Below are 12,897 nucleotides of genomic sequence, written 5' to 3'. Positions count from 1 at the left end.
ATAAAATTCTTGCCTTTATCATGCTTATCAGTCTAATAATTGGAAGCAAAACATTACTGAATGATAAACTGTGATGAGTGCAATGAGGGAAAAGTATAAAAAGTACTATAAAAATGAGTAACATAGGTAGCAAACCTAGTGGAGAGTTGGTGATGAATGAAGGCTGTGAAGCTTTTACCTGAAATATGAAGAGTATTTAGTTGAGATAAATAGGTAGTATAGGAAAAGAATATTCTAAAGCAGTGACTCTAAGAAAGGATCTGCCTTCTCTTTTAGAAAATAAGCTCTGTAAGAGCAGGGACAAAATTGAGCTTAACCTTGAATTTCACAGTGACCACAGGACTGGAAAAGGTCAGTTTTCATTCCAGTACCAAAGAAGGGCAGTGCCAAAGAATGTTCAAAGTACCATACAGTTGTCCTCATTTCACATGCGAGCAAGGTCATGCTCAGAATCCTCCAGGCTAGGCTTCAACAGTACATGAACAGAGAACTTCCAGATGTACAAGCTGGATTTAGAAAAGGCAGAGGAATCAGAGATCAGATTGCCAAGATCTGTTGGATCATAGAAAAAGCAAGAGAATTCCAGAACAATATCTACTTCTGCTTCATTGTCAATGCGGAAGTCTTTGACTATATGGATCACAGCAAACTGTGGAAAATTCCATGGTTTTTCCAGTAGTCATGTATGAATGTGATAGCTGGACTATAAAGAAGGTTGAGCACTGAAGAATTGTTGCTTTTGAAGTGTGGTATTGGAGAAGACTCTTGAGAGTCCCTTGGACTGCAAGGAGATCCAACCAGTCAAACCTAAAGGAAATCAACCCCGAATATTCATTGAAAGGACTGACGCTAAAGCTCCAATACTTCGGCCACCTGATGTGAAGAGCCCACTCTTTGGAAAAGACTCTGATGCTGGGAAGGATAGAAGGCAGTAGGAGAAGGGGACGACAGAAGATGAGATGACTCTATGGCATCATCGACTCAATGGACTTGAGTTTGAGCAAGTCTGGGAGATGGTAACGGACAGGGGAGCCTGGTGTGTTGCAGTCCATGGGGTCGCAAAAGTTGAACATGACTGAGCAACCGAACAAGAAGAACATCACAATTCCTGACACAAATTATACAGTTGGCAAGTAAATGCTGAATAGAGCACTGAAATGTGAGGAAGTAGGCAGTCTTTTACCTTCTTCAAAAAGAACTTAGTGAATTATAGAACTAATTATATTTTATTAATCAAAGATGACTCCCAACTTTATGGCTTGAGCCATAGAGAATATTCTATGGCAGCACATTTGCTAGAAAGGGTAGTATGTTCAGTTTTGAACTTACTCCTTTGGAGATACCCAAGTGTACACAGAATAGTAGTTTGATTTATATATCTTGAGCTTGAAAGTAAGGTTTTGGGCTCAAGTTATAAATTTAAGCTTCACTGGCACATATGTGAGTGAATGAGGTCACCTGCGGTGATAATATGGTAGTAAGGACCTGATATCCTGGAGCTCTGAGGACCCTCATTGTGAAACAGTTGGGCACGAGAGGATGAGCATGCAGGAGAGACTCAGAGCATGGGGGCCAGAAAGGTAGGAATGCAATTGAGCATTCCTTTTAGGAACTAGTTATGTCAGGTGCTTCAGTGAAATTTGGTAAGACTGCTAGGGCAATGTTTGCTTTGGCCACAGATAAATACATCATGATGTGTATAATGAGAATAGTTTAAATGGAGATGGAATATAGATTGTTGGGGGTTGTTTAGGAAACACAGCTGTAGTTACTTTAATAGTGAGGGGGAAAAGTTAGCATAAAACTTTTAGGAATTGTCTGAAATATTTATGAATTAACTAGTATGTAGAACTGGACATGGAACAACAGACTGGTTCCAAATAGGAAGAGGAGTACGTCAAGGCTGTATGTTGTCACCCTGCTTATTTAACTTATATGCAGAGTACATCATGAGAAACGCTGGACTGGAAGAAACACAAGCTGAAATCAAGATTGCTGGGAGAAATATCAATAACATCAGATATGCAGATGACACCACCCTTATGGCAGAAAGTGAAGAGGAGCTAAAAGCCTCTTGATGAAAGTGAAAGTGGAGAGTGAGAAAGTTGGCCTAAAGCTCAACATTCAGAAAACGAAGATCATGGCATCTGGTCCCATCATTTCATGGCAGATAGATGGGGAAACAGTGGAAACAGTGTCAGACTTTTTTTTGGGGGGGGGCTCCCAAATCACTGCAGATGGTGACTGCAGCCATGAAATTAAAAGACGCTTACTCCTTGGAAGGAAAGTTATGACCAACCTAGATGGCGTATTCAAAAGCAGACACATTACTTTGCCAACAAAGGTCCATCTAGTGAAGGCTATGGTTTTTCCAGTGGTCATGTACGGATGTGAGATTTGGACTGTGAAGAAAGCTGAGCGCCAAAGAATTGATGCTTTTGGATTGTGGTGTTGGAGAAGACTCGAGAGTCCCTTGGACTGCAAGGAGATCCAACCAGTCCATTCTAAAGGAGATCAGTCCTGAGATTTCTTTGGAAGGAATGATGCTAAAGCTGAAACTCCAGTACTTTGGCCACCTCATGCGAAGAATTGACTCATTGGAAAAGACTCTGATGCTGGGAGGGATTGAGGGCAGGAGGAGAAGGTTACGACAGAGGATGAGATGGCTGGATTGCATCACCGACTCGATGGACATGAGTCTGAGTGAACTCTGGGAGTTGGTGATGGATAGGGAGGCCTGGTGTGCTGCAATTCATGTGGTCGCAGAGTCGGACACAAGTGAGCAACTGAACTGAACTGAAGACTATTTAGCAAAGTATGAAAATGGACTTAACTATGCTTTTCATTTTGTCAGTCAGTGAATCTACTATAGATGTGAAAGTAGAATTTCAAATCACATCCCTTAAAAAATTTATTTCTAGAATTTGTTTTCCGGGGGACTACACTGGGTCTTCGTTGCTGTGTGCGGGCCTTCTCCAGTCGCAGTGAGCGTGGGCTACTCTAGTGGCAGTGCACAAGCTTCTCACTGCAGCCATTCCTCTGGTGGCGCACAGGCTTTAGGGCATGCAGCGGCAGTAGTTGTGGCACACAGGCTTTGTTGTTCATGGCATGTGGGATCTTCCTAGACCGGGGACTGAACTCGTATTTCCTGCATGGTGGGTGGATTTCTTGCCACTGAGCCACCAGGAGCACCCTCCACAAGATCCACTTTTAGGGGGGAAGAACTAAAAGTACATTAAAATGAATTTAAAATCTAAAAGGATATGTATTTGGAGTCAACAGTGACTCACTAACTTATCTCTTGGAGATACTAAGCAAAACTTTTATTTTTATCTTTTTACTTCTCTATGTTTTCTTTCCTTTTTTCTGCTTAGTGAACCTGTATTTTTTCTTGAATTAATCTGAGTTTTTAAAAGATACATTCTACAAATTAAAAAAATCTACTCTGTGCCTTATCTTTCCTTTTCTGTAAGATTAAAGGATTGGATTGGTTGATTCTTATTTTTGTATCTTTGTTCTTGGCCTCAGTGAAACTGGGTTGCTTAAAACAACAGAATAATTTTTATATTTGAGGTTAAACATTGGCTGTAGACTGGATCTTTTTTTGTCAGTATAAGATGACTACTTTTGGCTAATATATTGAGCAAATTAACAAGGGAGGTTTTCTGTGTAATATGCCATAATTATAAATAATATTTAAGAATTCTCTAAGATTCTCAGACTTTAAAATAATTATGCTTGTTTGTCATTGTGTTTTTTATCAACTCATTGTGTTCTGTTCAAGTGATCTAACTAGAACAAAATATTAATAAATCTGCTTGTGAATAGAATTATCTTTATAAAATAAAACATGAATTATGTAATTTATTTTCTTTATTCAGATTTTCTCCTCTCAGCTTCCTGTTTAAATGCTTTTTCAATTCTTTTTAAAACTTCTTGAAATATTGTCATTTGATCTTATATTCTCAAAGAGGAATACTAATTTCAGAATTGTGTATAAACTTTAAAATGAACTATATAAACTTACAATTTTATTCATACTGATTATTGAAGATTATTAACTGTGAGACTTTTATAAGCATTAAGTACAAAGTAAATCAATTCTTTTTTTTCTTTCTTTTTTTTTAATCTTTGCAAATAGCATCAGGAATTTAGTTTCCTCCTCAAAGAAAGAGTATGTCCTCTTGTGATAAAGCTCTTTTCTCCAAATATAAAATTCAGACAAGGTTCCAGCACTTCATCTTCTCCAGCACCAGTTGAAAAACCGTATTTTCCTATCTGCATGCGTTTGCTGAGAGTAGTATCTGTTCTGATTAAGCAGTTTTACAGTCTTTTGGTAAGTGCTAATTTTCATATGTGTTTGTTTATATAATTGCATGAAGCCTCTTCTGAAAAGATGATCTTATTATAGTGTATTTAGCTACTTCAGTTAAGCAAACTTTTTTTTTTTTGAGTACTTATAGGTAATCTCCAAGGTATTTGAAAGTTCATTCTTTCTTTCTTGAATCTCTCTTATGTTTATGTGGTATTTTGTACTCCATAACCCCACTGCATTTTATACCTCATTATTTTCTTAGTTCTTGTTTTTTCTTCTCTCCAAGGCTGCCAGTGCGAAATTTTTTTTAATACCACCATACATATGACCTGTTATAAAATTTGGTGAATTGTAGCATTAGAAATTAATTTTTATTTTCAGTCCAATATTATATCTATTTTGCATACATTTTTGGATGCAAGATACATTGTGATATCCTTGATCGTAATTCTATGTAATGATTGACTCTTAAATATTGAAATAATATTTTTCAGAGAAAATGGTATATTACGGTATATTTCTTTAAAGTTTTATGTTAAGTCAAATTCAGCAGTTTATAATTCCTTAAATTTATATCCTTAATTTTAATTAACAAAGTAATTGGTTATTGATCATCTACTGTGAAAAGTCAGTATGCTAAATGTTAGCGATAACCAACGTTATAAACTTTTAGATAGTATAAGTAGTTTATACTAAATTTTATGGAAACTTTAAGAAAACTTGTTTTCTATATTTATGGTACACTTATAGATTTTCTTTTCATAGTCCAAATCCATTTATGTAAAATGCATTTTGAAATAATCTTTATAAGCACTGTGGTTATAATTATTTCTGGCCACATGAGATATATCTGTAAGGTATTTAATATATTGCTTGGAAATGCTGTAGGAAATTAAGTCATTTCAGAATGTGTTGCTATTTAGGGAACTGTAAACTATCAGGGTTTGGTGCCAAGGGTTTAAGAGTCTTTTGGTGTACTCATCATTGTTGACTTGCACTATTTTGTTCTAACTTTTTAAAAATTACAATCATTGTTCCCCACAAATATAAGTATTTGATATAATTTCCAATAATTATACTTAATTGATAAACTGAGACTTTGTTGTCTAATTACATACAGTTAAAATGGAGGGAAATTCTCTGAGTCTTTATATTGTTTAGTGGTGGTGGTTTAGTCGCTAAGTTGTGTCTGACTCTTGCGACCCCACGGACTATAACCTGACGGGCTCCTCTGTCCATGGGATTCTCCAGGCAAGAATACTGGAGTGGGTTGCCATTTCCTTCTCCAGGGGATCTTCCCAACCCAGGAATCGAACCCTGGTTTCCTGCATTGCAGGCAGATTCTTTACCGACTGAGCTAGGAGGGAGCTTTACTTTTAGAAATTTGGAAAGGTCCATCAGCATTTGCTGAAAGTTAAAGAAAGACAGTTTCTCTAAAGATGGAAAGCTTGTATCTGTTAGTTGTTGTATTTTCTGTATTGTATTTATTTACAGTTTGTCTCAGTCCACAAATAAAATTTTAAAAAAAATGTAAACTGGAGTGACAAGTGATAGAATAGGAAGCTCTAGGCACTCTATCCCCTACAGAGACACCAACTTTAAAATATACAGAACAGATTGCCTTCATGTGAACTTTAGAAACCAGCTTAGAAATTATAGCGTCCCAGTCAGGTTTAAGGCCAAGATAAGTTCATTAGAGTGGCTAAGAAAGCCCACTGCACTTACCTGCCATACCCTATCCCACCCCTGGCATAGCATGGTATGATCAAGAGAAAATTCCTAACTTATGGATTTTCCTTCATGTAAAAAAGGATGAAATGTGCAACTAATATCCTGACTTTTGGGGTACTGCTCAAGGAACTGATTTTTGTCTTACCTGACTCTTAGACACTGACAAGAAAGGCCACAACATATTTGGCTGCCAGGGGTCTGCTGAGAACAAAGGCAAACCCTGTGGCTTGCAGTACCAGGGAGATTATAGTATAAAACAAACACCAGTTCAGTTCAGTTCAGTCACTCAGTCATGTCTGACTCTTTGCAGTCCCATGGCCTGCAGCACATGAGGCTTCCCTGTCTATCACCAACTTCTGGAGCTTGCTCAAACTCATGTCCGTCGAGTTGGTATTGCCATCCAATCATCTCATCGTCTGTCGTCCTTTCTCCTGCCTTCAGTCTTGCCTAGTATCAGGGTCTTTTTCCAGTGAATCACTTCTTCTCATCATGTGGCCAAGTATTGGAGATTACACACAAACCCAGAGAACACACTTTGACAGAAAAAGCTAGAGGGGACCCCAAAATCTCTAGCTGGGCTGATTGATAAAGATCTTTTCCTGTACAGAAATAATACATAAAGAGTAAAGAGTTGGCTGTTTTTTCAAATGCCCAAATTTGAACAGAAAATAAGAATATATACAAATAAATAGGAAAACTGGCCCAAAGGAGGAAGATAAATTTATAGAAATTGTCCTTAAAGAAATGGCGACCAGAACTTCCCTGGTGTCCAGTGGTTAAGAATCTGACTGCCAGTGCAGGGGACCATGGTTTGATCCCTGATCTGGGAAGATTCCACATGCTGGGGTCAACTAAATCTGTGCACTGCAACTTTTAAAGCCTACATGCCTTAGAACGAATTTTCCACAACAAGAGAAACTGCCTCAATGAGAAGCCTGTGCACCACAACTAGAGAGTCGCCCCTGCTCACTGCAACTAGAGAAAGCCTGCTCACTGCAACAAAAACCCAGCACAGCTAAAATAAATAAGAAATGGAGATCAGTGAGTTGCCCAACAGAGAATTCAAACTATCTCTCATGAAGATGCTTTAATAGCTGAAAGAGAACATGGAAAACTAGTCAGAAAAATGGTATATGAACAAAATATCAGCAAAGAGAGAAACTAAAAAAGAGCCAAACAGATTATGAATTTGAAAAATACAGTAACTCAATTGGAAAAAACTCAGAAGACAGCAGACTGGATCAAGTAGAGAAAGAATGAGCAAAGTTGAAGACAGGTTATTTGAAATAATCAAGTCAGAGGAGCCAAAGAAAAAGAAGCAGACCCTATGGGACATGACTGAAGCAACTTAGCATGTACCATGCATTAAGGTATCAGTCCCACGAGGCTTGTCCCCTGTATTAGATGCCATTCCCAAGTAGTGGATCTCCAGGTTACCAACTAGTTCTGTGTAATTTGGCTACAAATTGGAAGTTCCCATGACCCCCTTTTGGGGTTTGATAAGTTGATAAAGTGACTCACAGAACCCAGGGAAACATTTTACTACTGCTGATTTATTACAAAGGACATTTTAAAATGCCAGTGAACAGGCAGATGAAAACATACATAGGTTGATATCTCCATATTTGGAGGATTTTTATGGAGGTTTTATCATGTCGGCATGATTGATTATTAACTCAGTTTCCACCCATCTCTCCACTCCAGAGAATGGAGGGTGGGGATGAAAGTACCAACTTTCTAATCATGGCTTAGTCTCTCTGGTAACCAAGCTCTATCCCAGAGTTCACTGAGAGTTGCCTCATTAGAACAAAAGATAATCCTGTTACCCAGGAAATTCTGAGGGATTTAGAAGTTCTGTGTCAGGAGCTTGGGTCAGAAAAATTTATATTTTGTTAGAACAAAAAATGGTCCTAGCCACCCATATTTACAAGGGTTTTAGGAGCCCTCCTAAAATCAGGGGTGGAGACCAACATATATGTTTAATGCATTATGGGAGTTTTAGATGAGAGAAAGGGGCAGAGAGCCTATTTGAACTAATGGCTGAAACTGCAAATTTGAAAAAGGAACATACAAATTCATGAAGCTCAAAAAATTCCCACTGGGAGGATTAATTCAAGAAACAAACTGAGACACATTATAATCAAGCTGTCAAAAGTCACAGACAAAGAAAACATTTAAAGCAGAAAACGAAAAGTGACTGTTCATGTGCAAAGGGAGCTTTCATAAGATTTTTGGCAGACTTTTCAGCAGAAACCTTGCCAGCCAGAAGAGGATGGGATGATACATTCACAGTACTGAAAGAAAAACTGTCAGTCAAGAATACTGTATCCAGAAAAATGTTCCTTCAAAATTGAAGGAGAAATGAAGTCTTTCCCTGATGAACAAATGCAGAGAGTTTATTATCTGTGACTATACCAAATATATGTCACTTCACTATTGATTCCCTAAATATTATCAGAGTTGTCTTAGGAGGGCTTCTCTCTCTTCCCTCTCTAAAATGCAGGTTTTAAATAAGATAAGGCTTTAGGAAGAGAAGACATTTCTCCCTTTGCTTTTCATATCCACTAGTCAGTAATGGAGAACCCAGTCTTTTTCCTTTCTCCACAATAAGGCAGCATTCTTACATCTTGACCATGACAAACGCTGAATTCACATTTTATTCCCAAGTCAGGAATTACCAGCTTAATTATATTTTATTTTTATGAAACTTGATGCTAAATTTTATCCCTTCAAAATTTATATTTTGAAGCCCCATTGTGATCATATTTGGAGATGTGACCTTTGGGAGATAATTAGGTTTAGATGAGGTCGTGAAGGTAGGATTCCCATGATAGAATTAGTGAGCTTATACAAAGTGTAACTGGAGAGCATTCTCTGCTATGTGAAGACACAGTAGTAAGGCAGGAATCTGCAAGTGAGGAAGAGAGCTCTCACCCAAACCTGACCATGCTGACACCCTGCTCTCAGACTTCCAGCCTCTAGAACTGTGAGAAATACATTTCTGTTGTCTAAACCACCCAGGTATTTTGTTATGGCAGCTTGAGCAGACTAAGATACTTGGTTTCTGTCCACCAGTTCTGTTGTCTAGCAGTTCATCCAGTGACTGTTTCAGAGCTACAGAAATCTTATTTTTAGTAATTTCCATTTTGGATGAAATTTATGTTATTGAATGAATATATTCTGGATATTACAAAGTACTTCACATTTATTAATCCATTTGGAGTTTACTACAGCTCTATAAAGCAGACATTTGTATTTCTATTTTACAGATGAAAAAATGAGGCTCAGGATATTTATGTAGTTAGCCTGAGATCATACAGTTTGTAAGCTGCAGAGCTAGGATGTTAAGTAATCCTTTTATATCCCCCAAACCCAAGCTCTTAACCTCACTTCATTTTATACTTCTCTGTTTTCTTAGTTCTCATGTCTTCCTCTTTCCAAGGCCAAGTTTCCTGTACTACTCCTCTACCATTCTCTGTATTTTGACCTTAGTCTCCTTGATTTTGGGGGCAGAATAAGGAGAGAGAACCACACAGCCAGCTACAGTAAAGATCAAATATTGCTGCTTGAATGAAGAGAAAAGCATACTTTTGTTTTTCGCTCATCAATTGGGAGTGATGACCAACTGATAAAACGTCCCTTCACAACAAGGCAGCTCTTGGACTGGGTTGCAAAGATGAATTCTTCACATAGGGCATTAATTCCTCAGTGTTAAAACTTGTTAGGTTGAGAGTTTGCTCACTGGTGTTCAGCAGTTCAGATGTTATAGTTTCTCCAAGGTCAAAAGTTAGAAGTGTGGTAGTTGTGGGGTTAGATATGTGACTTATGTGGAATTCTCTCTGATTTCTCTTCTGTTGTCCTTATTTAAACTTGGAAATGATACATCTCCTAAAAGGCCTACCCTACAGTAGTAATTTTATACTTTTCAGTTGTAGGACACTTTATATTAAAAATATTGAGGTGCTTTCATTTATGTGGATTATTTCTAACATTATTTAATGTATTAAAAATTGCCTGAGTGATACTAAAACCCATTTCATGTTAACATAAAAATTAATTTTTGCAAAAGATACCTATATTTTCCAAAGAACAAAAAGGATTGTTTTATATTCTTTCTGTAAATCTCTTTAATGTCTGTCTTAATAGAGATAGCTGGATTCTCCTACCTTCTTCTGTTTTCACCATTTTGTGCTATGTTGTTTTTTTGGTCAAAGCATGTAAAGAAAATCTGTCCTCAGCATGGTATATAGTTGGAAAAGGCAGAATTATTTTAATGACGTTTTCAGATAATCGTATACATTGTTCTTTGATATTGTACCAAACTGAACCAGTGACACTTTCTGAAAGGTGAAAAACATGGAACTGTATTACATTTTTATATCCTGTTACTTTAAAATCCATTGATCCATCTGGTGCTTCATTCAGTTGTATCCTTCACTGATGAATCATTTATTATAATTGAGCAGGTGTTCCAAATGTTAACACTCTGTTCAGTACCAAAAATCGCACATGTTAATATCAATGTTAATATCAGCAAGCATTTATCAGAAAAGTCTTCCATTATTAAAAAGCTGCCCAGGTTATAGAGCAGATACAAGTCTTCTAAAATTCTAATTTTTGTTTGAAAGCTTGAATCTTATCATTTACAATAAATACTGTCAGTTGTTTCCCCAAAAGTGACAAGCTTATTTTGTTAAATTTTGAGAAAATGCCTACAGTATACATAAGTCTAAATAGTCATAATTTGCCATATACTCTTTTAGTTAAAATGGTCTCTGTAGGAGAAAAAAAGTGACTAGGTCAGTTTGCAGCTGTACTTTTCCTTCAGACAACCACTTTACTTTGATACACAGCAAAAGTACTTCACGTGCACTTGCTGTGACAGATACACAGGAAATTATCAATACATGCATGTGTGGGTCAGAGTCAATAAAATCAATAATTGATTTAATTGTTAAATTATTTAATCACTGGCTTAATAATTACCAATATCAAGTATTTTATTCGTTGTTTTATTTTTGTTCATTGTACTTGTGGTCCTTAAGTGAAATAGACCCTTTTAATTTTATTAAATGTATGTAATGGTAAAGAATACGATGACTCTAGTATAGTTTTGGTGCTACTGCTTAAATCTTGCTAAAGCCCCATCATTGTTTTGAATCATCAGTACAGGTGTCTATACATTAAAAATGGCAAGTACTATATTAGTGTTATTATGAAAATAGTGTGATGTTACAGATGTCCTGAAATAGTCTGCGGGACCCCTGGTCTGAGGGGTCTGTGGACCACACTTTGGGGACCACTAACCTGAAGAATCAGTGTTCTCCCCCAGTGTTCGCTAGCTTATATCTTGCTCTGTCTAGTAGCTCAGGAGTGTGAAGACAGCTCATCTTCTGTTAATATGTTGAGTGATTAGAAGAAATCAGAATGCTCCAGTCACTCAGGTACAGATATAATGTAGCCAGTACACCATGTTCTTTCCACATTCTACCATCTGAATTAGGTGCTCTTCTGCTCTGTTGATCTGCTCAGGCTCCATGCCCAGATGTCTTTTTTTAGGAAGGTATCTTTAAGGAATTTACTAAACTTAATTATTAGTGTCTAGCATATCTCTCTTTTTGCCTTTGACTTGGTGCTTTTAAAAAGGAATGTATCAGCTAAATTGACTTGGGCAAGTTCATTTTCCACCTCTGTAAATATATATATTTCTCTCACAAAGGATCTTATCACTAACAAATCCACTAGCTATAAGGTTATTAACACTAAACAGCCCCTAGTAAATAGACTCTTGCATTTAAATATTCTCTAAGACTTTCTTCATTGTCTTCTAAGCATACAGTTATCTTATATACTTGAGTCCCTAACAGACATCTGTGTGATATTTCGGTGAGAATTTCCACCAGGATGACTTTGATTCATCTTAAAATCAGTTGTTTCTTGACTATTGTCTGGTACCAAAGGAATTCAGAAACATTCATCACCCTTCATGCTAGTACGATGGTGTTCACAAAATACCTTTGTGCCACAAGAATTAGATGTGGGCCATAGATACCTGTTTCATACAAGTGCAACCTCTTGGGGGAAAGCCTTAACTTAGATTCATAAGGCACCTTCCATTGATACCCTTGAGAACAATTCATTGTCCCCAGCCACTACCTTTCTGGTCAGAGTTTCACACTTGGCAGGGAGGGAGGAAGTGAGAACAAAGCTCCAGTCCTCAGGAGAAAGGACTTTTGCCCAAATCACAAGATTTTAGTGGCTATAGTATAAAATTGAGTGTTTGATTTATACTGTAGTCACTTTTTTCATAGGAGAGGAAGTGAAAGAAAACTCTTCAAGGCAAGTTTTGTAACATTAATAATTCCCTTGATGGGACTTCTCTCGTGATGTAGTGGCTTAAGATTCTGGGTTCCCAATGCGGGAGGCCCAGGTTTGATCCCTGGTCAGGGAACTAGATCCCATGTGCCACAACTAAAGATCCTGCATGCTGCAAGTAAACAACCCCATGCAGCCAAATATTTTTTAAAAATTCATTTTGCTTGTATATACTTGATGTTTCTGAGAGCCTTTATTTTCTGGCTGTATAACCTAAGAGCCTTCAATTCTACCACCACTTTTAAATTCCACTTTTACTCTAAAACAGATAGTATACATTTTGAAGAACCTATTCATGTTGAAATTGTTCAGTAGATACACCTGTTGCACTAGGATGATTCTTTTTTAGTTCTTTAATAAAAGGGAGTAGTTTTATTTAGAAAAAAATAATAAGCACTGTGTATATTTGCGGGTCACTTTGCCATGTTTAGGGGGGCATTTTTACTCTTTCATTTTTCTCATTTGAGTTCTCAGCA

The 12,897-nt window shown here is 37.1% G+C and overlaps 1 protein-coding gene across 6 annotated transcripts in view; it reads left to right on the top strand.

Moving 5' to 3' along the window:
* Nucleotides 1-12,897, top strand: part of MON2 (MON2 homolog, regulator of endosome-to-Golgi trafficking) — a 110,720-nt gene that overhangs the window by 33,342 nt on the left and 64,481 nt on the right. For all 6 annotated transcript variants that reach the window (XM_004006504.5, XM_004006503.5, XM_060412875.1 and 3 more), the window contains one exon: nt 4,142-4,336. In XM_004006504.5, coding sequence (XP_004006553.3) covers nt 4,142-4,336 — 195 coding nt within the window. The remainder of the gene's footprint in view (nt 1-4,141; nt 4,337-12,897) is intronic.

The sequence above is a fragment of the Ovis aries genome, chromosome 3 (assembly GCF_016772045.2).
Source record: "Ovis aries strain OAR_USU_Benz2616 breed Rambouillet chromosome 3, ARS-UI_Ramb_v3.0, whole genome shotgun sequence".
NCBI lineage: Eukaryota > Metazoa > Chordata > Mammalia > Artiodactyla > Bovidae > Ovis > Ovis aries.
This window is presented reverse-complemented; position numbering and strand designations above follow the sequence as displayed.